The following is a 24,179-nucleotide window of genomic DNA, read 5'->3' as shown; positions in this document are numbered from 1 at the left end:
GCTGTAGATATGAATCAAATTTTGTCCGCATCTTGCAAGTGCAAATATATAAGGCTTGCTATATTTTCAGTACAACGGGCAATCGTAAATAAACAAATTTATTTCTTCATTGAATTAAAATATATATATATAGTATTAGAAAGCTCTGAATCCAGTCGGAAACCGACCCACAAAGTATTTATATGTCGCAATCGGTTGAAACCCTATGATAAAGCTACAGCTGCCACATAAACTGTCGCCTTTAAATACAAAATTTTTGCATAAAATAGTTTGTTGTTTTGATATTTAAAACTTACGAAATGAATAAATATTTCGTTCCGCTTCGAAAATGAGAGCTAAATAGCACATATCACTCAAAGGAACGATCGATTACCAAAAGTTTGGCCGTGTTAATGTATGTTTACTCGCATGTTATATAAATATATAAAATCGAATGTTTTGTGGCACTGCATAAATTTTGAACTCGAATTTGCATGCCAGAGTTAAATTGGTTAACTATAATGTATTTATTGTATTGCTGCTCAACTTTTAACAGATGCCATTCCCCACTCTGTGAAACGGAAAAGTGCTATAAAACTGTCTTAAGCCTGTGCAAATGAATGGCATTCGCGCTGGACAATGGCCGCACTTATGGCACACAAATACACACACGCACACACATGCACATGTAAAGAAATATACATATAGATATACATTTGTCGTGGCCCTATATGAGCAACAATAAATTGCTGAACCGCCTCGCTCATTAAATATGCATATATAAGTACGGCTTCATATATGTATGTGTGTTTGTGTGTGCGTGTAAGTGTATGTGCTATGTGCATGTGTCTTTACGTTTAATTCAATAACGCAGCAGCAACTCGTTTACCACGCCTATAACGCCCACAAAAGGTACAGCGAGCGTTGAACGTGCAATCGTTCTGTTCACAGGACACGCCAGGACCAAACACAGCCTCAGCTGCAGCCGTTTGGGTGTATGTGTGTATGTGTGTCTCTCAGTGTGTGTGTGTGTGTGTGTGTGTGTGTATGTGACATGGGAATGTTTTCCACTTGGGTTTTGTTGGGCCGTCTGTCGTTTCATTTTCATGTTCCAGACTTGACGCGTTCGAGCATGTCGAGGCATTCAATTTCTTATTTCCTCGTCTGTTGTCGCATTTTCATGTGGTGTCATGTGCTTGTCTCACGCACTCTGCCCGCCCCCTCTGCTGCCCACTCTGCTTGCCTCTCTGGGAAAGTCAATCATTTCATTTTGGTGTGCTTTCCCAGCGCCAAGCCTTAAACGAAGTAACTAGGCAACAGTTTGCACCAGCACCAATTTATTTCTGTTTAATGAGAATTTCACAGAATTTTCATGGCTGCTTCAGCTTATAAATATTCCCTGTAAAAAACCATCGACAGTATTATTTTTTTTTAGCGTCGAAACATTGTTTTTAAGTAAAGATGACTACGTGTGTGTGTAAAGAGTATCTGGTAGTCAGGCAATGGCGCGCACTTACCTGTTTTATTCGCCTGCCTCAAGCATAAACAACAGCTTCATTTGCAGACAACTTTTTAATATGATCTATATGCATATGCATGTGGAAATATATATGTGGTGTGTCTATATACATATGTATGCATGCCCGTCAAATTGTGTGGCAGGCAATAGAGCTGGAGCTGGCAGCAAACTCCGTTTAATGCAATTATTGTCAACATAAAATTGATAAAGTGCGCTGCATGTCGCAGCCAATGAAGAGCAGTGGCTGAGTCAGGTCTGTAACTGGGCCTGGGCCTCTTTGTTCCGTGCTTGGTAGGCTGTCAATTATCAGAATGGTAGCCAAGAACTTGCAACCGGCAACTGGAGCACACTTCAAAGCGAAGCGACCAAAAATTAATTAGCAGTTTGGGCGCATAACTAGAACTGCAACCACAAGATACTTTGCCTGGCAATTGCCACGCCCCCCGCATCCCCTCTTATCAGTAGCTTGTCGAAATTTCATAAATTTTACTTGCCTGGCCAAATGTGAATGAAATATCAGCCACTGTAAGGCAAACAGAAAGTTGAATCGTTAAAAAGCCAAAAAGGCAAAAACCAAAAAATAAAGAGAAAAAAATGAAAATGTTGTTGTATGCAAAAGTTTCGCAAAAAGCATTAAAATTTAAAACAAAAACCAAAGAGAGCGAGTGAGGAAGCGAAAAAGAATTACGACGACCGCCCGTAGCCGGCTGGTCATGGTCAAAATATTGAAAATATTTTTCAACAGCAACACCCGTGCCCCCTACCCCAACCCACGACGAGGCCCGGTGTTAATAATTTGTTTTGTTTCTACCTTGCGGTTGGGAAATTTTTTGTTGGGCCTCAAAATGTTAATAATTGGCATTACTGTGTGGGATGCTGTAACGGATAGAAGAAGTAGGTGCCCGGGCGGAAAAGCAGAGGCGAGGGCGGAAGCGCAGGCGGTGGCGACGTGGAGGGTGCATTCCATAAATTGTTTCGGAAATTACAGCTGTACCGCTAGGCAGCTCTAGTGCTGACCATTGGCCGACTTTTCGACCTCGAGATTGATTACAGTTCATTTCATTTTTTGGGTATTGTTACGCATTCACCCATATTGATCCGACTCCTTCGGCGCGCTGCTCTTTTCATACATAGCTGCTCCATTGACGTGCTGCGATGATTTTTATTTAATTTCGGGCTTTTCTTTGCTTTTTTGTTGCTGTTTTATTGTCCTGATTCATTTCAATATTTGCCTTTGTGAGCTTATATTATTGTTGAAATTGTTCCTTTTCTGATTCCCTGCGAGCAAATTTGCGTATTCATTTTTTAATTTCCACAAAACTTGCTGATTCAGTCAAGTCATATACATTATGTTTGATCACAGTTGAATACACTTGCAGATTCCACACACAAACTCTTGTACCTCTAATGAATTGTTTTGTAAAATTATAAGAAAATGTAGAATCAATTTAACAATAAATACCAGTTAGTCTGTGCGGCTTTTTTCTATATCAACTCCAGGCACCTTGTCACTCGTTTGAAGCTTAAACTTGTTGTCAGTTGTAATACAAAAGAGCAAATCAAACGCTGTCAAAATTTACTTTCGGTATATTGTTTACATATAATGTTTACTTGCATTCCTTTTTTAGACAGAAAGAGAATTTTCCGCCAATTAATAAATAACTAATTTTGCAATATAGAATTTACCTGTCATTTCCAATTGGGTTGTTTATAATTTAAAGCTTTAAATGGTGTTTGAAGCCAATCGGAAAAATATCATACTTATTTTCGACCACAGCATGTTCATCATGGAAAATGTTGCTTAAATATATCTGGCTAAAATTATAAAATGCTATGTAAAAATAAATATATTTGCAATATGCACCCAGAAGAGGCAGCTGTACAAATGCAATTAGCCAGTTTTATGCGAATTTCATCACAAAGTGTTGGAAAAGCGTAGGACATGGAAATTAACATGCGGTTTCATCATGTGTATGTGGCGTGGGCCTGGCGTGTGGGTGCGCGTGTGTTGAGCATGTTATAGGGACAATAAAGATATATATACTCGTCTTAATTTATATATCCATAATGCCATATGCATGCATATATATATATATATATATATAAACAACTTGCTTTGATTGTTGGGTAACCAAACCCCAAAGCACCGCAGCGCACCACCCACAGTCCTGAACACGCCTCGGGCTGTATTGCGTAATGAGTTTTACGTATTATGCGCATTTAATTGGAGTTTTTGTTGCTGGATTTGTTTTTGCCATTGCGTCGGAGTGTGCCCCAGACAAATGCGCGTTAAATTGAATAAGCTGCAATAATTGCATAAGTTTGATTAGTTGGATAAGTGGTTTCATTGGCCCAAAACGCTCGCACCACCAGTCAATTAAATGCCCCAACTATGGCCTGCCGATAAATTAGCCGAGGCCGTGCCAACAAATGACCTGCCAGTGCTACCCAAGCACTTAGAAGCAAATATTTGCTGAATATTTGAATAAATCCTTACTAGACTAACCTGTTCATGGACACCACATGGCCAAAGATTTTAACTGACACGAAACCCAATCAAATAGAGTTCTAAGTGTCTACAACATTTGATCAATATTTATTTTATAATAACTACAAATATTCCCAAAATAATATTGAATTTTTAAAATTCTATTGTCATCGGTGAAAAATCTGTGGATAATATTGCATTAACATTTATTGTGTCACCTTTGATCGGCGAAAATGAAGGAAAATTACGTTTAAGGAATAAGTTATGTAAAATATCATACGAAAAGTGTTCTTGCCAATTGCAGAAAATACACATTTTTGTGTGAAAATTAAGTTTCAAGATATGAATCCGTTTTAATATTTATTAGGGCCAGAAAAGCAATAGTTAAAGCAAGGATAGTTCTTAAGTCTTAACTTTACGAAAGTGGCCACCCCATATTTCAACATCTATAATACAAAATATTACAAAGATGTCGAAGCTTAATCTTATAGAACAGTTGCTTCTTATTGCGAATCGTAGAACAAAGGATATACTTTCTCTGCGCTTCTCACCGAAACGGCTATTTGAGCCCGCTTCCTAGTTGAATGGGGGCTGTAACCTGCACCTTTCGACTAATTTGCGTCTGATTAGTTGGGCAACGCTGGCCGTGTCGATGACGATGGCAACGTCGATAGAAGAGAATTACGTGAATTGTTGTATAGGGCCGTTGGCGTCATAGTGGTACATTTAATTGTAGGCTGAACACTAAAGCGTACATAGGGGCACGGACTGAGGGGCAGGGCACAGGGCACAGGGCACAGGGCATAGCCGTGGGCGCTTGTATTTTTAGTGGCATCTAATGAAGTTGCCCACTTGCTGCTGAAGCAGCAGGCAGCAGGCAGCCTACGGCTGAAAAATACGAATGCTGACAGTGGGTGTGTAGATGGAGGTTAGGCAACGGTAAGGGTAAGGGTAAGGGTAAGGGTAAGGGTAAGGGTTTGGCTTGAGCTTGGCTTGGGGGCGCCATACAACACCAGTTGTCTAGGACCCTCATTTATTTTCACTTTAATCAAAGCGAACGAACGCCAAGGACAGCGGGCAACGGTCGACCGTCGACCGTCGACCGTCGACGGCCAACTGTCGACGATGCCGGGCACAGGACGCAGCTCGGCTGGCCCAACGTTTGCTGAACAAATTTTGCTGCCATGCCCAAAAGAATTGTAAAGCGTAAAATAACAAAGACAAGGAAGAGCAAAAGTAAAGGCAGCAGCGAGGCTAAAAGTGTATTAGTAGATGTATTTTACACGTTATACCTTTCTGCCTGTGTTTGTGTTAGTGTGTGTGTGAGTGTTTCTAAGGGAGCGGGTTGGCGTAGAACGGCGCTAAACAAAAGCGCAACGATGCTCTGTCGAAGAGTTTGCCCAGGCACAGGGCGCCGGGCACAGAGCACAGGGCCCAGGCAGCTAGATGAAAAAGTAAGCTAATTAGTTAATGAAAGATATTTTCCATTGTCTACTCCGGCATACACACAGCTCCGCACGGGACGTGGCACCTTGTGGCGTAACTAAGCAAAAATCGCAACAACATGTAGAAGCTTGGCCAAAGCATTGATTAGATGGCTCGCTCCAAGCAACATGTGTCGAGAATGTCCCTTCAAACGTGCCCTAATCCTTTTTGGGCTCCAACACTCGCTTGTTTTTACAACATCCCTCGCATTGCTGTTGAGGCTGGGGCACGGAGCCAGTCCCTACATAAAGTACATCCACTGCATGTCCATTGTCCATTGTCCGGCAATTGTGACCTTTCCGCCAGCCCGTACATCCAGCAATCCCACCGCGATGCCGGGCAGCTGCCACGTCAATCGTGTTGGCCTTTGTTTGCCAATTTTGCCGTTCGCTGCTCATTTTATGCCACTTTCTTTGTGCCACCACCGGCAGCAGTAGCGGCAGTGCTGCTGCATAATTCCGCAGCGTCTTTCCACTCGCTGCGCCCTTCCTCCCTTTCTTTGTATTGTTGTACTCTCTCCACTTCGCTCCCCCTCCCTCTCATTCTCTCTCTCTCTCTCTCTCGCCGCTCATTTGCGTGGTCAACGGCGGTTGGCTGCAGCCTTTTGTAATGCAAAATGTTTTGCTTGAATAAATTATAAATTTAAGGGGCCAGCCCATCCCCTTATACCCTTGCCAGGACTGCTTTCTTGGCTGCTTTAAAGTGCTGCCAAGCCAATAAATAATTACATACTTTTGATTCAGCGATCTTTCATTCATGTTTATTCAGTTATGAAATGCTTATTGCAATGCAGTCATTTCTTCTCGTTTATTTACTTGAAGACGATTCCTGCCTATAATCTGTTTTGTTGGTCTCCGACACTAGTATGACAATAGAATGAGTATGAAATTCTGACTCGATTCTAAAGCCGATCAACAAAACAATATAGTAGTAATATTCAGAATTAATAACAATAATAATAAGAATAATAATAATAATGATTATAATAATAATAATTATAATAATAATTATAATATTAATAACAATAATAATAATAATAATAATAATAATAATAATAATAATAATAATAATAATAATAATAATAATAATAATAATAATAATAATAATAATAATAATAATAATAATAGTAATATTTGCATTTCTGCCATTCGGTTATTCTCACATTATTCCACACGATCGCGGATTGTCACACATGAAACAACCAATGCATAGATTAGAGTAAGATAGAAGAAAAGCCCAGTTAAGGCAGTAAGAGGGAGACAGCGAGACATAAAGATCAATGTACGAACTGCTGCTTGCCAAAATTGCTCAGCGTCTGTTTTTGGTATTTCAAGCATATATGTACATATAGATTTATTTTTTGCATTTGTGTAAAAATAAATTGCTTTTATAAAAATAATTTTAGGGTTTAAAACGATGCCGAGACGAGAGCGCAGACAACGCTGGCCACGCTGGCTTTTTCATCAATAATATTCCATTAGACAAGAAAACGGGCAACGAACAGCGCGACAATGGCTCAAAAAAGGGGTCAGCAAAAAGGGCCAAGGGAGTGGATAAATTGCGCGTAGCACACACACAGACACACACATGCACACACATATCGTTCTATGCATGCATGCATATATACACAAAAAGCCACAGCTCATATAGGGCAAACATGTATATATGTTTATGTAAGTCTGTGTATGTATGCATTATATATGTGTATATATAACATCAATGTGGACGCTGCGCGAATGCTGCCGACGATGACACTTCTGGTTCATTGAAGCATAAGAAATTCTCGAATGAATCGCTCCGTTGACGCTTGAGTAGACTTGAAGCGATAAGCGGTTTTTGCTCCATATACAAAAATATATTTTGCTCTAGTCGCGCATCCGTTAACCCCACCCACATTCGCAATTCCTACAACCTAAAAAAAAGTGTTTAGCCTTTGGGCTCGTCCGGGAGTTGAACCCGGGACCTCTCGCACCCGAAGCGAGAATCATACCCCTAGACCAACGAGCCGCTGTGAGTGATGCCGTTCGGTTGAGGCATTTAAATAAAGCGCGAGACATGCTGATAAGAAACCAAAGAGAGCGAAATCAAAAGAGAAAAAGAGTCTGAACACTTCAATTGGTTGATCGTTTTCGTCTGCATGCGCAACTTTTGCGTATGCGCAACGCGTCCGCTTTTGGTCGCATTACTCATACGTAGCGTTTGCCGAAAGTTAATACTAAAATCATAATAAATTTAAATTGTTCGCACGGCAGACTCCTGGGACATGTGGCTAATAGAAATGGAAATAACCAATTGTCATGCTGAGTCACAAAACCACTAGCGACAACAACAACAATAAAACGTTGGCCCCTTGTCAAAGCTGGACAGCGGGACATGAAGCCCGACTCAGAGCCAGAACGTGCTGCTGGTAGAGGTGTCTGTCCCGTGGCGCTGCCTCTCTGCGGCTTGTGTTTATTGACAGTTGTCAGGTGTTTTTGAGCTAGGAGCTTAAACTTTGCCATTGCGATGGCCATTGCCAATACCGCTGCGTTTCCTTTTCCTCATGGCTGATTGTATTTGGCGCTAGCTGCATAGTTAACGAGCATATGGCATGGGCATGCCAGGGGCCACTGCTAGCCACAGCATCCAGTGCCAAAGAGCCATAAAATTTATTTAGCGACAGCTGCTCGCTGCCCGCAGGCACCTCCACACATACACACACACATACACAACCACACACATACAACACACTGGCCAATACTAAGCCCAGGACACTCGCCTGCGCCTTTGGGCTAAATGTGTCCCAGTCGCATGCACGCGCTAACTAAATCGGAAACCAATTTGCTTATCGCAGCAACCCCATCAGCATGTGTTGGTACGTGTGCGTGTATGTGTGTGTGTGTATGTATCTGTGAGTGGCAACTCAATTTCAGCCAAATGCTGTAATCGTGCTACGAAAAACCAAGCAGACGATGTCGCACGTCGACGTCATCATAAATAAATACATCGAAATGCGACACGACGCGACGCAGTGCAGCAAAAAGCGGCAAAAATATATCAAATTAATTGCTAACAAATGCCAAGGGCCATGGCAATGGAATTTGTGTGTATGTGTGTGAGATTGGGAGGGGTCATGGCATGTAACCTGTAACCTTGGGCCACGGCCACACGAGAGGCAGCTGCAAACGTTTTTTGCTCTTTGCTGAGAAACTTTGGCTCAATTGTTTTGGCTTACTTTTTGCCATTTGTTGTTGTGCATGTGTCTAGATGTGTGTGTTGCTGCTGTTGGCGTTCTTGTTGTTGTTGTTGCTGTGCTAAGTCGCGTGCGCCGACTGCCGCCAATGGCGTCGAAAATAATTACACTTGCTGATTTATTGAGTGTCGTGGCTATTGCGGCTAGCAAAAGAGGAAGTCCTCCCCACAGCCACAGACCTGCTTCTCACCATCATCCGTCTACCTAGAGGATGTTGTAAATGAGCCGTGACACTGCGACTGCAGCAATGTCATACTCCAGCGACTCGATGGAGCTAAAAGGTGGAGCCAAGTCTCTAGCAATTAGTTTTGGAGACAGCTTTTCGTGGAGTTAATGTTTGGATAGTGGTTTAATGACAAGAGGGCAAATGAAATGATAACAAGAGGGGCTTGAATCCGGAAGATTGTATTTTTTGAATTCATTTAAAAATAAATATATAGTTTACCCACAAGTAGAGGAGGTCGCAGAAAGTAACTTGAAAAATAGTTAGGGGAAACGTTGTGCATATCAGCAACATTAATAAATCTCAATTCATATAAATAATAGGTGTGTGCCAATATATACAAATGTGATCTTATGATAAATTTTATAAATACAAAAGCATAGTTCAATTTTTATTCGCCTTAAAATATAACATTCATATCTGTGTAAAGCAGAAAACAGAAATTGTGTAAAACAGAAATTGGTACTGAATATGTATATGCGAATATTTAGGCAATATATTTGGATTGTACTTATTCACATGGAGGTGAATTATATACTTATATGATTTAGCAATGGTCTTTGCCATTGCCGAGGTCGAGAACGAGACCGAGACCGAGGCCGAGTTCCATAATAATGCCATTAGTATGCCTACAATGCTGATTAGTATGGCAGAGACAAAACAATTCCAGGGCAACAACAAACAAGTCCAAATTATGTGGTCGCATGCCATTTAGCCTTGCTGACGGGCCGGGTCGATCTGGCTCTGGGCAATGGGATAGGATACGGATACGGCTAGAGGAGGGGAAAAGTGAATGGGGTGCCAGCGACAGGAAATGACACTCTCACTCGCAGTTTCTTAGCCCAGAGCTGAGGTTGCTTTTTGAGCGGTACGTAGTTACACCTTCCCACCGCTCTACTGCTGGCCATGGCTTCAGCCGCGGCAAGGGATGCGGTCGGTATCGGAGTCCACGGGGTATTCACAGTATTTTTCGTATTGTATGGATTGCGTGCGGTCGTCGCATATTCAAAATCATCGCTCAAGCGAAAGTGAAATTAATTATACGACTTGAGTTCAGTTCAGTGCGAAGTTGAATTGTGCTGAGTCCTCGGCATTGTTGGGCCTGGTTCTTCTTCGCCCCAACCCTCGCCTTTGCCTTCGCCTGCCTCTTCTTCTTATTGCCATTTGCTGGAGTAATTAATGAAAAAGGCAACCAAAACGCGCGCACACACACACACACACAGGAGAGAGCTGCAGCGCTGCTTTGCGTCTTTTTGATTGGGACGTCATTTTCTTTTTGTGTATTTTAGATTTTCGCTTCCTTTTTCCATTGCCCAACTATCATCCACTGCCGCTTCCTGTTTGCTTCTTCTTAATTTGCTTGGCGTATTGCGCCAGAATTTCATTAGAACCAACAATTTGCTCATTTCTTTATTTGTGGCCCTGGCAGCTGGCACGGATTTTGAGTGGCACGTCTCTGCGGCAGCCGTAACGGTATCCACTATCTTGTGGCATCTGCATGTGAGCCGCAACAAGGCCAAAATTGTACTATACAGACAAATATACTCGTATACTAGCGGCACGCACATCATGACACGTTTACGATCGCATTATGTGAGCATTTGACGAGACATTTTGACACTCGGCTGCTGTGGTATTAACTTTGGCCTCGACGTCTTCTCGAGTCCGTCAACAGAGTCCGCTTCAGACTAGGCATGTGTTAAATACGTTGTGAATGGCAATTTCTGACCTATTTTTATTTTTATACCCTTGCCAAAGGGTATTATAATGTCGTCCTAAAGTGTGCAGCCCATAGATGCTGACGTCTCTGACCAAAGTACATACATATATTCTTGACCAGTAACAATAGTCGAATTGATATAGCCATGTCCGTGTGGGTGTTTATACCTTATATATTCTTATCATACAACTAAAGAGAATATAATGACTTTTTGGAATGTTTGGCATCGATCTAAAAATAAAGTTAGACTGACTTACACACTAAACCAAAATACACTTTCAGGTAGATTTGATGGCTAACCTCTCTCTGAACTGAGGCTTGGGAATTTGACAGTCCAATTAACTGGCACTTATTCAGTAATCAGTTAATCTGCCCTATTTATCGAATACATGCGTATCGCCATATCGTTGAATCTATTTGAATTTATAGTCTTTTATTTTATTGTCATGAACGTGACTGCAGTATCAGCATTAAATGGGCTTAATAGTGTCTTTGCATTCACACGGCACTGGCTTTTACACAACCAGCAGTAACAGTCGCTGCACTAAAGAAGGAAAAACAATTTTAATTCAATTGAACACCGGCATGTTTTCCTTGCAAGCTGTTACATTTTTCCGCCTAGGTTTTTTTCTGAAAACGTTGTGCAAATATAAAAACAAAGTGTTTAATTTAAATTTCAATGTGATCAATATTGCAAACAAAGAAAATACATTGTAAGCTAAGACAAATTATACCTATATACAATTTGCCTTTCTTTCTCTCCCATATTATCCCATATATCAGCCAACAGCTAGTGTAGCAAAGGGGCAATCAGATTCAGCTCATTTACTTTAGAGTGTTAAGATTCGATCAATGCAGTTGACTGGACTTCAGCTTGGTTTTGCCCCTCGATACCTGGAATCGGTTGGTCGAGAAACTCTCAACTTGAACTGTAAGGCCCCTGGCTAGCCATTGGAAGTCACATTCCGAGTAGGTGCTCATTCGATGCTTGCTCTGATTAGGGCACAATGAGCCATCTCTTAATTATGGGCCAATGACTTAGAAGGCTTTAATCAGCGCCAATTGGCAAATACAAAGACGAAAATGTGTAAATTGTAAAATGTGTAAGGCAGGAGCAGGAACAAGACGAAGCCGAGCAAATAGACTATGGCAAGCGTTCAATCTAAACCTGAACTTCTTGGTTGGGTCTGTGGAGAGAAAATAAGACGCTGTCGACGAGGACAGTCAAGACTGTTAAGATGTTGGGGTGGATGTCGGATGGCAAAGCGACACATAAAAACCTTTTGCTAACTTAATTAAATTATACAATTTTCGTTGGCGCTTTTTGTAGAATAATTGGCAATAAATTGATTAAGGGTAATTAAACGTGCGGGGGCCGGCAAACTACATAGATGGATAGATAATTGCATTGGCGCAAAAAGCAGCATTAATTAAAGCGAATTCCTCTATGTGTGTGCCTGTGTGTATCTGTGTGTGTGTGTGTGTGTGAGTATGCTGCGATTTAAATGCAATTTCAATTAAACTTTTGTGCAGCGCGAGCTGCGCCTCCAGCTGTGTTCATTGTACTTAATGCAAATATTATGCATATTTAAAATAAATCGCTTACAGCAATCAATCAATCGCATGCAATAACAATCATTTAAATTTCACAATAATTACTTATTTACAACTAATTTTAGTTGTTGATTGAATCCATTCGATAAACAAATAACTGCATAAAAAACTGGGAATAAATATATAGGGAAATAAATATATAAATAAAAATAATCAGCTACATATATTTATATAAATTAAACTATAGAAAATATATATTAAGCCAAATGATGTAGTTTTGAAAATCTATCCTAAAACAAAACCGACTTTTATCTTTTGCCAAAACTCTTTCATCAGGTTTCCTGAATACATTTGAGCTTTTCTTATATGAGCTTAATCAAAATGTTTAGCAATTTTGGTTGCCAAATGTTATCATTTGAAAGCGATTGTGCACTAAATTTCTAGTCTAATTTACCTTAGCCCCAAACATTGGCCTTATCTAACCATATTGGGCAGATGCCAATTCTGGGTAAGGATCAAATTCAGCCCGTTTTTTGCATATGAAAATAATAATAATAAATATTGCAATATTTTTAGTATAATGGGCATTTGGTTAATATTTGAAAAACATATGACCAGAAACTGGGTGCTGGTTCGAATCGTGAACCCAACAACGCATGATTATTTATAAGATTGTGCGTTTGTATTGTCAAAGTTCATGAGGAAAGATCACGTAATTCCTTCAAGATCCGATGGATTCATATTATGTTTTTAAAATCTTAAAGCTGCAAGTTTTGCAAAATACGGCATATGCCTGCACAACTTTTCCGGTGAAATTCCTAATGTTGTTTGTGATCTTCCTTTTTATTTACAGTGTCTGGCAGTATGCAGTGGATGCTTTGCCTTGGTGCCCAGCGAGCGGTGTGCTCCCTGCCTCAAGCACAGCCTCACTAGGGCAACTGGGCGACGTTGGGTGGGGCCAAAAGCGGAATGATGGCTGCCTTAGCCTCAGCAGCCACCACCGCTGTGGCGGTGCCAGCAACAGCAACGGCAGCAGCAACAAGCACAGGCGCAACAATTGCTAAAGCCACAACAACAACAACCACTTTGGCTAGCAAGTTGCTCGGTCATATCCACAACCGGACGACGGAAGCGAACGTGAAGAGCATTGCAGAGACGGGTCTTGGCCCCAGGATCGTTGATGCAAATGGAGACGGTGACAGAGAGGGCGACGGGGATGGAGGTGATGGCATGGGCATCGGAAGCTCCTCGACGCCCACCAGCTACCTGTCCCTGTACGACGATGTGGCGAGCGCATTTGACGAGACGCAAGCGGCGGAAGAAGCTGGCTATGCGTTAATTGATGACATCAGCGAATGGCTGCTGGGTGCAGCCGGTGGGAACAACCTCAGCCTGAGCAGCGAGGCGACGCCCCTAAGCCTCGGTGCCAATAGTGCCAGCGCCAGCGACTTTAATGAGACCCTAAGGTGGCTGACTCTGCCCAGCAGCAGCAGCAGCAACAACAGCAGCAGCAGCAGCAGCAGCAACGACTTGGATGGTGACGGCGGTGGGCTCTATGCACTGCGCAACTTTGTGGAGCAACAGCTGAATGGAGAGTCGGCACAGGATGCGCAGGACATAGCGCTTATTGACAGCGCGGAGGAGAGCGCACTCGAGAATGTCGCCGACGGGGATGCGGACTATGGCGTTCTCGGCGGCTTCAATGGAGCCCCCCTCGAGGCGGATGTGGATGCCACCAGTGAACTCCTGCACCGCACAGCGGCGACGATAACAAATCAGACGACGGCTGGCGCCAGCTATGATGCGAACGCCGTCTGGCTGAGTGGTGCAGGAGCACACGCCGCCAGTGCGGGTGTGGATGCCGCTGGTGCTGGCGGCGTCGGAGGTCGTGGTGCCGGTGCCGGTGCCGCTGCTGGTGGCGGTGCAGGCACGGGTGGCAGCTCGTTTATGCTGCTGCTAGAGAATTTTAACGATTATTTTCCCAACTATAACGGCAGCACGGTTTCGGGCACAACAGTCAGCACGACAACGGCCAGCAGCGTTCTTCTCGATCAGAACGTCACGAGCATCTACTTTGAAAACTATCGAACTAATTGCACGAATTCATCGCTAAATCTAACAACGGAATCCTGTCATGAACTGCGAATCGGTGAGTAGCTGAAGTAGCTTTCGATACTTTGGGGTAGCGCTCAAATTATTTGAAATCAATTTACGTCCTACATCCAGCACTAAGATGCCATTACAAGCATTTGTCTTCTGTATATTTAACGCTGACATTTCCGATAGCTTCGATCATTTTAATCAGACCTTAATATTATAACTTTCGAAGCTTAAATGCGACACTCAAATGATTGCTTTAATAAAAGCCCAAGGCTATGCTTCTCCAGTGTGGGTGACAATGTGATAGGTTTCTAAATGGAAAAACATTCAAGATCTGTGAACCTAGCACTTTTGAGCTCCAAAATATATGCCCAAGCAATTTGATTGGGATTGCAATTGGATGGCATCAGTTCCAACGTGTCGGAGAAGCCTTCTTATGCGTGCTAACCTTTTCTTTTAGCCTTTTCCAATGAATACAGATTACAATAAGTACATTTAAATCTGCCCGCTCCATGAAAGCTTACGACTTATTGTAAGTATCCACGTCACATCGCACCGATTATTCCCATGTGCCTTTGTATATCACAAGCAACCCCAATATTCTAATATATATTGTATTTAAGTTACCTTAAAGTATTTTCGATTCTGCTAACACATTTTGACTTTTCCTTTGCAGTGGACCACAATTACTGGGCGCTCATCTTGATACTGTTCCCGATCCTGACGCTCTTCGGCAACATTCTCGTCATCCTCTCCGTCTGCCGCGAGCGGTCGCTGCAAACGGTTACGAATTATTTTATAGTCTCATTAGCCATAGCCGATCTGCTGGTGGCCGTAGTCGTAATGCCATTTGCTGTTTATTTTTTGGTAAGTCTTAAGATATATAGCCAACCATTTGGTTGGGTGGGGACGGGGGCGGAAGTCGTGGCCCGGCCACGGTGTCAAAATCAAAATGCCAAATGCAAAATTGCCGGCCATTTGCGTTTAATTTTATCAAGTGTCTGGGGACCATCTAATAAATAAACATGCACATAAATAACAGCGAGCAGTGTGCTTAAAGAGTGTATGCTGGGCACCGGCAGGCTATAGAAGCTTGGGGCGTGGCAAGGCTTTTTAGTAAATTGCGGCCATTCAAGCAATAACATTCAATTTTTGGTGGCCCGAGCTTATAAATCAATGTATGCATGTGTGCGCACAGTAAGGAAGTAACAAAAAAAAGAGAAGAAGAAGGCAACACAGTAAATCGAATGAGCAGGAGACTGAGAGAGAGAGAGAGAGAGGGACAAAGAGAATGAGAGTGGGAGGGAGACTGGGAGCTACACAGAGAACAGGTCTAGCTGCTGCCTTCACGTACTTCCTTTGACTTAAGTCGATGTTGCTGTCATTCCAAATGATTGATTGTTCGATTGACTGACTGACTGCTTCCCCAGCCTCCATCTGTCTGCCTGCCTTTCGTGTCTCGTGTCTCCCGCACTCAATCTGCCACTGAGGCTCCAGTTGCTGCCTGTGGCCCGAACGCAATGGTCTGGTTTTTGGCTACCCGCTGGCAGACAGCTGAGCTGAATGCTGCCTCTCGCCGTTTCTTCTACTACCTCACGCCCCAACCGATTAGTAGGCAGTCCGTCTGGCTGAAAAAATTTCCCTATTCCACGCTTCCTGAAACGCACGCTCCATCGATTGCAATTGCCAGCTTCGTATAGTGGTTCATTTTTAACATTGAACGACTTGAAACGTTTCTGGCCCAGTATTAATTGTTTTTGAAATGTTTTGGACATAAACCTTAAGTGTTAGGGGAAGTAAAAAATATATTTGCGATTGATTTTTAAATTAATATTAGATTAAATTACATATATATATATTAATGGTTTTGGAGCATATTCATATTAGCCGGTAAGATTGCATTTAGCTCTGAATTCCAAAGACATTTGCCGCTTATCCCCACGCCATAAGCATAATTAATAGTGTTGCAAAACTTTCTGTGACAATACGCAGTGTTGTGTGATTATGTCGAACGGCGATAGCACTGATCTGATTTTTATAAACAGCTGAAAGGAAAAAGTTTACAGTTAGCTTCTAACGAATATTCGCAGGTTATGTCAATTATCGGATATACCTCAATTAAAGTAAAGAGCCTTGGGCATATAATTAAGGAAAATCATTAACTACATTCTTACAAGTACTTATGCATACGTAGTTATCGATTTAATTGATGAGACAACAATCAATTATGAACATTTTTTTAAGGTGTACTCTATTATTTGGTTAAAGTTGAAGCTTTCGTTTAAGTTCACAATAACTGTGGACAACCTTTGGAATTGCTGAGTTTGTGAACTGTGGAATACACTGTCAGCTGTCATCAGTTAAGCGATATACACATCCAACTGTATGTATGCGTGTGCATATAAATGTGACATGTATGCACTTATTAATGCATATTGAAATCTGCATTTTTAATTGCTAGCAGTTTTTGTGACACAGACAGGTCAACGTTTGTCATGTTGGCCACAATTAAGTGAGTGTTTATTTTATCTCAGCCATGCTTGCTGTAGTTGTAAAATGAAAGAAATATTATATAGTAAATAAAGTCAAATAAATATTGCAATTGCAATTTGAAAAGCGAAATTTGTCGCATGCGTAAAAAACTAACTGACGTCTGGCCAAATTAAAATGCTCGAAAGTCAAACGAAATTAACAAAAACTGAGCGCCAACTGACAGATTCTCTGGAAGGCCATTCCCTTGACCAGCAAGTGGCTTTCCTATGGGGCGGGTCACCTGGTAATTGGCTGCCCGTTGGCATTAATTAATGTGCAAACTTGTTAAATGCCACGAAAAATAAAAAGTTGCACAACCTGCTGAAATTTATAAAAAGCTCTTGCATAATTGTCGCGACTGCCAGATGAATATAAAGATAAACTGCCTGTCGGAGCGAAATATTAAAAGAAAAGCCTTACAAACACAATACACAAATATGCTGACAATGCGTACAGGGAGAAATTTAACCCGAAGTTTGACTCCAATTAGCTTCTTATTGGTTAAGGAGCACTGTATGAAAATGAAGAGAGATAAAGAGTTATATATAGTGCAAGGCAGTCAATGGATATGAAGAAAGACAGATAGAGATAGGCAAGAGTATAAAAAAGAATGGGAGAGTAATGGAGAATTGTGGGAATGAGCGAGAAAAGAGAAAGAGAGAGAGAGAGATGGGTAGAGAGACCCCCGTTGAAAGTAATGAGAAAATTAAACTCATCTATTTGTTGACTAAGAGCTTTTTCCCTTAATCACATTCAAGATATTTGGGCACAAGCAAATCAGCCTGTTGCCGCACCTATACACACATGCACACACGTGCACACACACACACACACACATAGAATCACACGTGCATTCAGACAGTCTTTCAGTCAACGACAATGACAGCTCATTTAATTTCAATTTGATCATTAAATTGACACTCACCCAGCATTGCCTGTCAAACGGCCGCCTGCTGTGTTGATTTTCTAATACCAAAAGGGCGACCACACACTCACACACCTGCACACACCCGCACACACCGGCACATTGATAGAAATACCCGCACGCACGCACAGAGGAAAATTAACTTGTCATTAAATGCGCTTTGCCTTCCCTTCTGACGGTGTGATGCTCCTGCACTTGCCTGTGTGCATGTGTCAGGTGCTAATTAAGCTCTTTACACATACACATGCACTGACACACACACTCACACACATAAATCGAGTCATGTTGGCGTGTCAGGTGCAGCACACTGTATCAATTATAGCGTTTAACAACAAGCAACAACTACAACAAGTGGCGAAAGCAACGAGAGAACATTCAGAGACGACATTCAGACAACATTCACTGAACATTCAGAGAACATTGTGAACACCGCCGCCAGGCATTGCTGCCAAAGTGTTACAGCAGCTGCATTGTGCCGAACAAATCAACTGCCAAACACACATGCGAGCACACACTGAGACACGCATACACAGACACAATTGTGTCAACTAGCCAAGGGCGTGACACAATCGAGCAGTGCCCAATGTACTCATTCGCGTAGTCATGCATACACAATGCAGTTGGCTTCGAAATGATGTCGACCACAATAATTGTATAATTGAATAATTAAGCTCATAAATTAGCTTTTAATTAAAATTTCTTTTAATATTGTAAGGACTATTAATTCGATTCCGAGAAGCTTCAATGATATAGTTGTAGACAAGGATAAAGTTGTAGACTAAGGCTCTCTCATTCGCAATCTCTGCAGATGTGTGGGCCTTGGATGTGAGTGTTGACCAGATTAAGAAAGGTCAACTGATTTGACTCAAGCCATAACTAAAAGTCCTTGTCCAAGTCGGAGGCCCTGCTGAGGCACGGTGGAAGCGGGATAAAAAATGATAGTATACTTTTTAGCGCAGCTAAAGAGATCCGAAATGCACGCACAGTTATTTAGCCTGGCCAATTCCATGGGTATTTGTGTCTGTGAGCACATACACACAGTGAAGAGCTGGGGGCCGAGCGGGAGTGACAGAGGGGGGTCGGGTGAGTGGCAGGCACACACGTAAACACAAATGAAAATTGATTTAGTTAAGAGGATTTGCGTCAACAACAGCACAATAAGTGGGCAGTAACACGGGGCACTGGGCAACGGCGACTGCGCTGGCGACTGTGGATTGGGGCCAACTTGGAGTTTGTTTCAGCGCAGGGCTTGGGTGCTGTGTGGATAGCACTTAACTCATAAAAATGAGTGACTGTGTGTGTATGTGGGTGTGCTTGAGCTGGGGTAGAAAGATTTTGACGCAGCCTCGGGATCTTGCTGCCACTACGACTCGGAATGCAACAAGAGACAAGCGTTGCCCGAGCTGGCGATTCAGCCAACACCGAGAATTATTGTCAGGCGCATTTCTTATGGACGAACCGACAAACAAACAGGCAGACCACTAGACAAACAGACAGCTAACTGAGACAGCGAATGCGACTCTGCTGTGGTCTTTCAACGTGTTATACGCCATGTGGCGGCTGGCGGTTGGCGGCTAAGCTCATTTCAACTCGCGGCTAAAGCAAGTTCAGATGTGTGTTTGTGTGTGGTTGTATGGGTGTGTGTGTGTGTGCGTGTGTGTGTGTGCGTGTGATGGGGCAGTGCTTTTCTTTTTTAAGTGGTTGTATATGCCAGTTGAAAGCTTTTGTCGACATTCAAGTGCCCATTGACAGTGTAAAAGCGTGCAACGTGGTGGGCGTCAGGGAGACAGTGGGCGACGCTGGGCGTGGCTAGCACCAAACTCAAAGTATACGTTCGCCTCAAGTTCGCTTCATGTTCATTGCTATAATCATGTCACGAGTGTGCGTGTGTTTGTGTGTGGGTGTGTGCGAGTGTGAGTGTGAGGTTGTGCTTTACACGTGTCGGACGCTCCTAATTGCTTTCCTATGCGCCAGTTGACTACAGTGTTGAGCTTGCTGCTGTTGTTGTTGCGGCGGCTTTGTTGCTGCGGTTGCTCTGGTTGCACGCAGCTCGCACTGTGCATAAGCTTGAGCCTTAAATGTGTGTGACAATCGAACAGAAGTATTTGTAATTGGCAATATACAAATCACAAGCTCAAGAAAATAATTCGCAGACATGCACTTTGCTGCTATTCACAATATGCGCACATGCCCCATTTAATTTGAAGCTAGTTCAATTGCGCGCTCGCTGGCAGCAGCCAGCAGCCAGCAGCTTCGTGCAACGTGCCAAAAATAAAGTTGTTCACATAAATAAATAAACTGATTAATGTACACAAACAGGAACACGCACGCATACACTCGCACGCTCACTCACACACACGCAGTGACACTTGAGCCCGGGCCAAATGTAAGAGAAGCGTCAATGTCCTGGCATTGGCACTGTACCTAATCCTGGATGGATGCGTAAGCGGCGCTGGGTGCCGGGGGTCGGGCTGTTGGGCGGTTTTGGCCAGCAACTTCGCTCTGCTCTGTGTTTTGCAACCGCCACAAGTGTCCGAAAGGAGCCAACAAATATTTTTAGCCAGTTGGCGCATTAAATTTATTTATTTGCGCTCCAATGAAAGTAAAAAGGGTGCATAGCAGCAGCGACAGCGACAGCGACGGCGACAGCGACGGCGACAGCGACAGCGAAGTCGGCAGCGGCACTTAGTCAGCATTTGGTGCTGAAAAAAGGAAAAATATTTTTGCAAAAATAGTCGCGTAGTCGCCTGGCAGTGACAGCCAAGTGTCGCACTCTGGAGCTCGACCATCCCCACGATTCCATTCCCCATTTTGATTCCATTTTCAGAGATAAATATGTGTATATATTTGCTCTCCTTTCTGTTTCTCTCGCACACTTTGTATCTGTGTTCCTGTGACCCTCTTCAAACCCTCGCTTGTCCGTCGCATTTTTATTATGCATGAGCCGAAATTATTGGATTGGATTTGTTTAATATAAGCAGGCAGCAGAGCTAAGCAGGTTCACTGGGGTCAGGAGCTAAGTGGCCAGCAGCTACTGAAGGGTCGACAAAGACGTCAACTCAATGCGCAGCGGCCGGGCAGGGCGGGCGGTGCGAGAGCGTGGGACCAGTAGCCTATTTTTATATTCTAGCTGAAAAAAAGACCCATTAAAACGTATTTCTAAGGTATCAGATATACGATCCGGACGCATAACTTGACTCTGCAGCAAAAGCTGTAACAACGTCTCGACATATACATACTCTTTCCAAATAATTTCTAATGAAATTCTAAGCCAATTATTCTCCAAGTGCTGCGGCAACTCTTGGAGCGCAAGACGAGTAAAAACGAGAGTGCTCGGATAACAAGGAATTTTTGAGTTTGTTCCGTAATATGATATATTATTTTGGGGCAAAATTGATGTCTATTCTTTCGCAATATGGCGTTATTGGGGTTTTCACTAAAAAATGAATTTAAAAATAGTTTTACTTAGCAAGGCTACAAAATCTTATTTATTCTTGATTGTCAAACGAACCTTAAGCCAAAATAAGTGCAAATAAATAAAAAATTATTTTTCCGGCAAAGATGCGGTTTAATATCAAAAACCTTGAAAAAGACGCTGTCCCAAAGCATACATTGCTTTGGTTCCAGTCATAACAATTATCTAATCAAATTTAGCAGAAAACTAAATAAAATCTAGCCCACAACTTTTATATGAACATATTTACGGCTTGCAATAATTTCAGTTCATCAGGCATTCGTAAATGACAAATTATACTGTTCCATTAGAATTCTGAAAAAATTATGAAACAAATCTTAGTGGAAATCAAGGTTCACGAACCGATCCTCAGTGCATGAAGTTGGTTCGACCCTTTAACTGGTTGTTGGGATGTGATTCTCTGGCATATAGCTCACAAATTGCTCAAAACTGTGTTATGTGGCGGTCAATAAAAACACTGCCAGCTGCAACTTGCTTAGTTTGGTCGAGTTGAGCTACAGCTTTAGCTCCAGCTTTGGCACTGGCTCTGACATTGGCTCCGACCACTGGATTCAGCTGAGTTTGTGGCTCCGGTTGCCAGTTGAGGCGCACACTGCAAGCTGCTCGCTGCTAACTGCAAGCAAAAATGTTGAGCTCAAAGTTTTTTAATTTAAATGGCCATTTAGAAGGTTGCTGGCAAATGCCTGGTAGCTTCAATTCAAGTGCTGCTCCGGCATGGCTCAGTCGAATTCAGGCAACGACTTAGGCATAAATAAAAATAAAATTTAAAACAAGCACAGAGATTAAAGATTAAAGCTAAGAGTGTACAGCTTAAAGCAAAGTTAATCTAACAAGCAAAAAAGGGAACATTTCATAAAGCTGCTTAAAACTTATTCCATGTTCATGAAGAAACAATTTCGGGCGCACATGTTTCCCTTAGGACAAACATGAACATTTCATCCAAAAAAAAGAAATTGTATATTTAAAATATTACAAATAGTAACATAAATGCAATACGATGAAGTACAAGGAGAATAGGTTTAGAATAATGCATGAGAAGCTTAAATCTACTTATGCATAAAAAGCTTAGATTGTGTCTTCGGTAGTATATTGTAAGTATAGATATTGTCGAGTGTAGTAAAAAAAAACGTAACCTAAAAATGTATTATGTAAGATCATATATGTTTCAAAAGGATCAATATATAAAATAGTATAATTTCAGGACATGTATTACATTTGTTTGTAATGTCTCATAAAAATTACTTTCTCAAGTGACAGCCGTGTTTACGCTTCTATAAGGAGCAGTCGATCGGGTCGTTAGGTCCTTTTCAGTCATCAGGTTTGTTTTCCTTATATGTCAGGGGCAGTCATCAGACACAAAGCGGCACCTGGTTGCAGTTTAAATGTGGAAATGCAATATGCATGCGCCGTGGTGTACAGCAGAGCGTCGGGTGGGTCAAGAGGTCGAGGCGAGTGGTTCGACAAACAAGTTGGTCAGCCAAAAAAAAAAAAACAACCATACAAATCGGCTATGATTCGCAATTGGAGTGCATGTTGTTCATGTTGCAACTGTTTATGTATGCAGTGCGAGTGAGGCCAATGGCACCATCTGTGTCAGTTGCAGTAGGAGCAGCTGCAATCGGCAAGCTGGAAAATTGTTAGCACGAGCCGAAGCGAGCAAGTGCACAAAGGAGGCGTCGGTCCAAGTAGATGGAGCCGGCTCAACTGCCAAAAAGTTTAAATGGCAGCCACTTGAGTTGAGCGACCAGAAAATTTATATAAATCCGTGGCAAGCAGCCAGAATCAGAACGAGAACGAGAACGAGAATCAGAACCAGAACCAGAGGCCGTAGCAAAGCCAGGGCCAGGCCGAGATGTAGAGTCAGGGCCAGGCCGCATATCAATTCAAATAAATAATCCAACAGCATGAAATTGGCCACCGACAAAAGTTTTCAACACTCACACGCTTAGCGGTTGCTCAGCCCCTTCCTGTACCATCTTCCTGCAACGTTTTGAGGTTTCCACAAGGCCAAAAGTGGAAAAAAAAGAAACGAAAACTCAGCGAGTGCACGGGCTTGTGGGTGCAAAAGGTCCCAGCTAAATGGCTGCTATCAAAATTATCGCCAGTTGCTGCCGCTCGGCGTCCATGACCCACGGCACCACCCTCCCTGCTCGGGCGCCAGCACATATGCGAGTTGCCTTAAAGCGCGCACTTCCTGCCGAACCGCAGCCAGCCCGCGCGCGTGTGTGTGCGTTTAGCGGTGCGTATCTTCCTGTTTACGAGTTGCCAGCCCATCCTGGGTTATTAAGCTAATTTAATGGCACTATGATGCCCCTTTGCCAAGGGCAGCTACAACTTAAATAATTAACAATGCTTTAAATTTGCACCCATAGCCCCCCTTCCGACACAGAGGCGTGGCATTTAATCAAACCGTGGGTCTTCCAACGGATGGGCACAGCTTAAAAGCCGAATCAAAAAACTTTTCGGTTTTCAGGCTTTGTTTAGCTTGAAAATTGTTTAGATTGTGGCTACTGCTCGCAGCCGTTTGGGCAAAAGCCAAAGGCTGGCACATTATTTAAAACTATCTAGCATTTGGGCATCCATTATGCGTTTTCTTTCTGTTCTTGTAATTATAAACTTTTTTCACTGTAGTCATTTATTTAATTGTATAGAATTTTGAGCATACGATTACACTTATGGCAAACTCAACCCCAGCCCAAACCTGAGCGTTGCATTGATTGATTCCCTAGCCATTTATAATCTATAATGGCTAATTCGATGACAAAAGTTGACAGCATCTAAACGCAATCAGGCTTATGCAAAGCTCTCATTATATCAAATACAAATGTATTCACACACACAAGCACGAATCATGTAAAAGCTCTTTGGAAGTAAAATATGGAGCCAGTGTGTAGGAAATGTCATCATAAAATAAAATTTCCCTCGGCGCTAATGACAACTAATTTGT

The 24,179-nt window shown here is 42.4% G+C and overlaps 1 protein-coding gene and 1 non-coding gene across 6 annotated transcripts in view; one reads left to right on the top strand and one right to left on the bottom strand.

Moving 5' to 3' along the window:
* Positions 1-24,179, top strand: part of Dop2R (dopamine D2-like receptor) — a 76,371-nt gene that overhangs the window by 26,927 nt on the left and 25,265 nt on the right. For all 5 annotated transcript variants that reach the window (XM_032439907.2, XM_032439904.2, XM_032439906.2 and 2 more), the window contains exons 3-4: positions 13,054-14,349; positions 14,977-15,167. In XM_032439907.2, coding sequence (XP_032295798.1) covers positions 13,170-14,349; positions 14,977-15,167 — 1,371 coding nt within the window. In that variant the 5' untranslated portion in view covers positions 13,054-13,169. The remainder of the gene's footprint in view (positions 1-13,053; positions 14,350-14,976; positions 15,168-24,179) is intronic.
* On the bottom strand, positions 7,407-7,478 carry TRNAP-CGG (transfer RNA proline (anticodon CGG)). The gene has a single exon. It is a non-coding gene; the product is annotated as a tRNA-Pro (tRNA).

Source organism: Drosophila virilis, chromosome X (assembly GCF_030788295.1).
Source record: "Drosophila virilis strain 15010-1051.87 chromosome X, Dvir_AGI_RSII-ME, whole genome shotgun sequence".
Lineage (NCBI taxonomy): Eukaryota > Metazoa > Arthropoda > Insecta > Diptera > Drosophilidae > Drosophila > Drosophila virilis.
The sequence above is the reverse complement of the archived record's forward strand: the minus strand, read 5'-3'. Positions and strand labels throughout refer to the sequence as shown.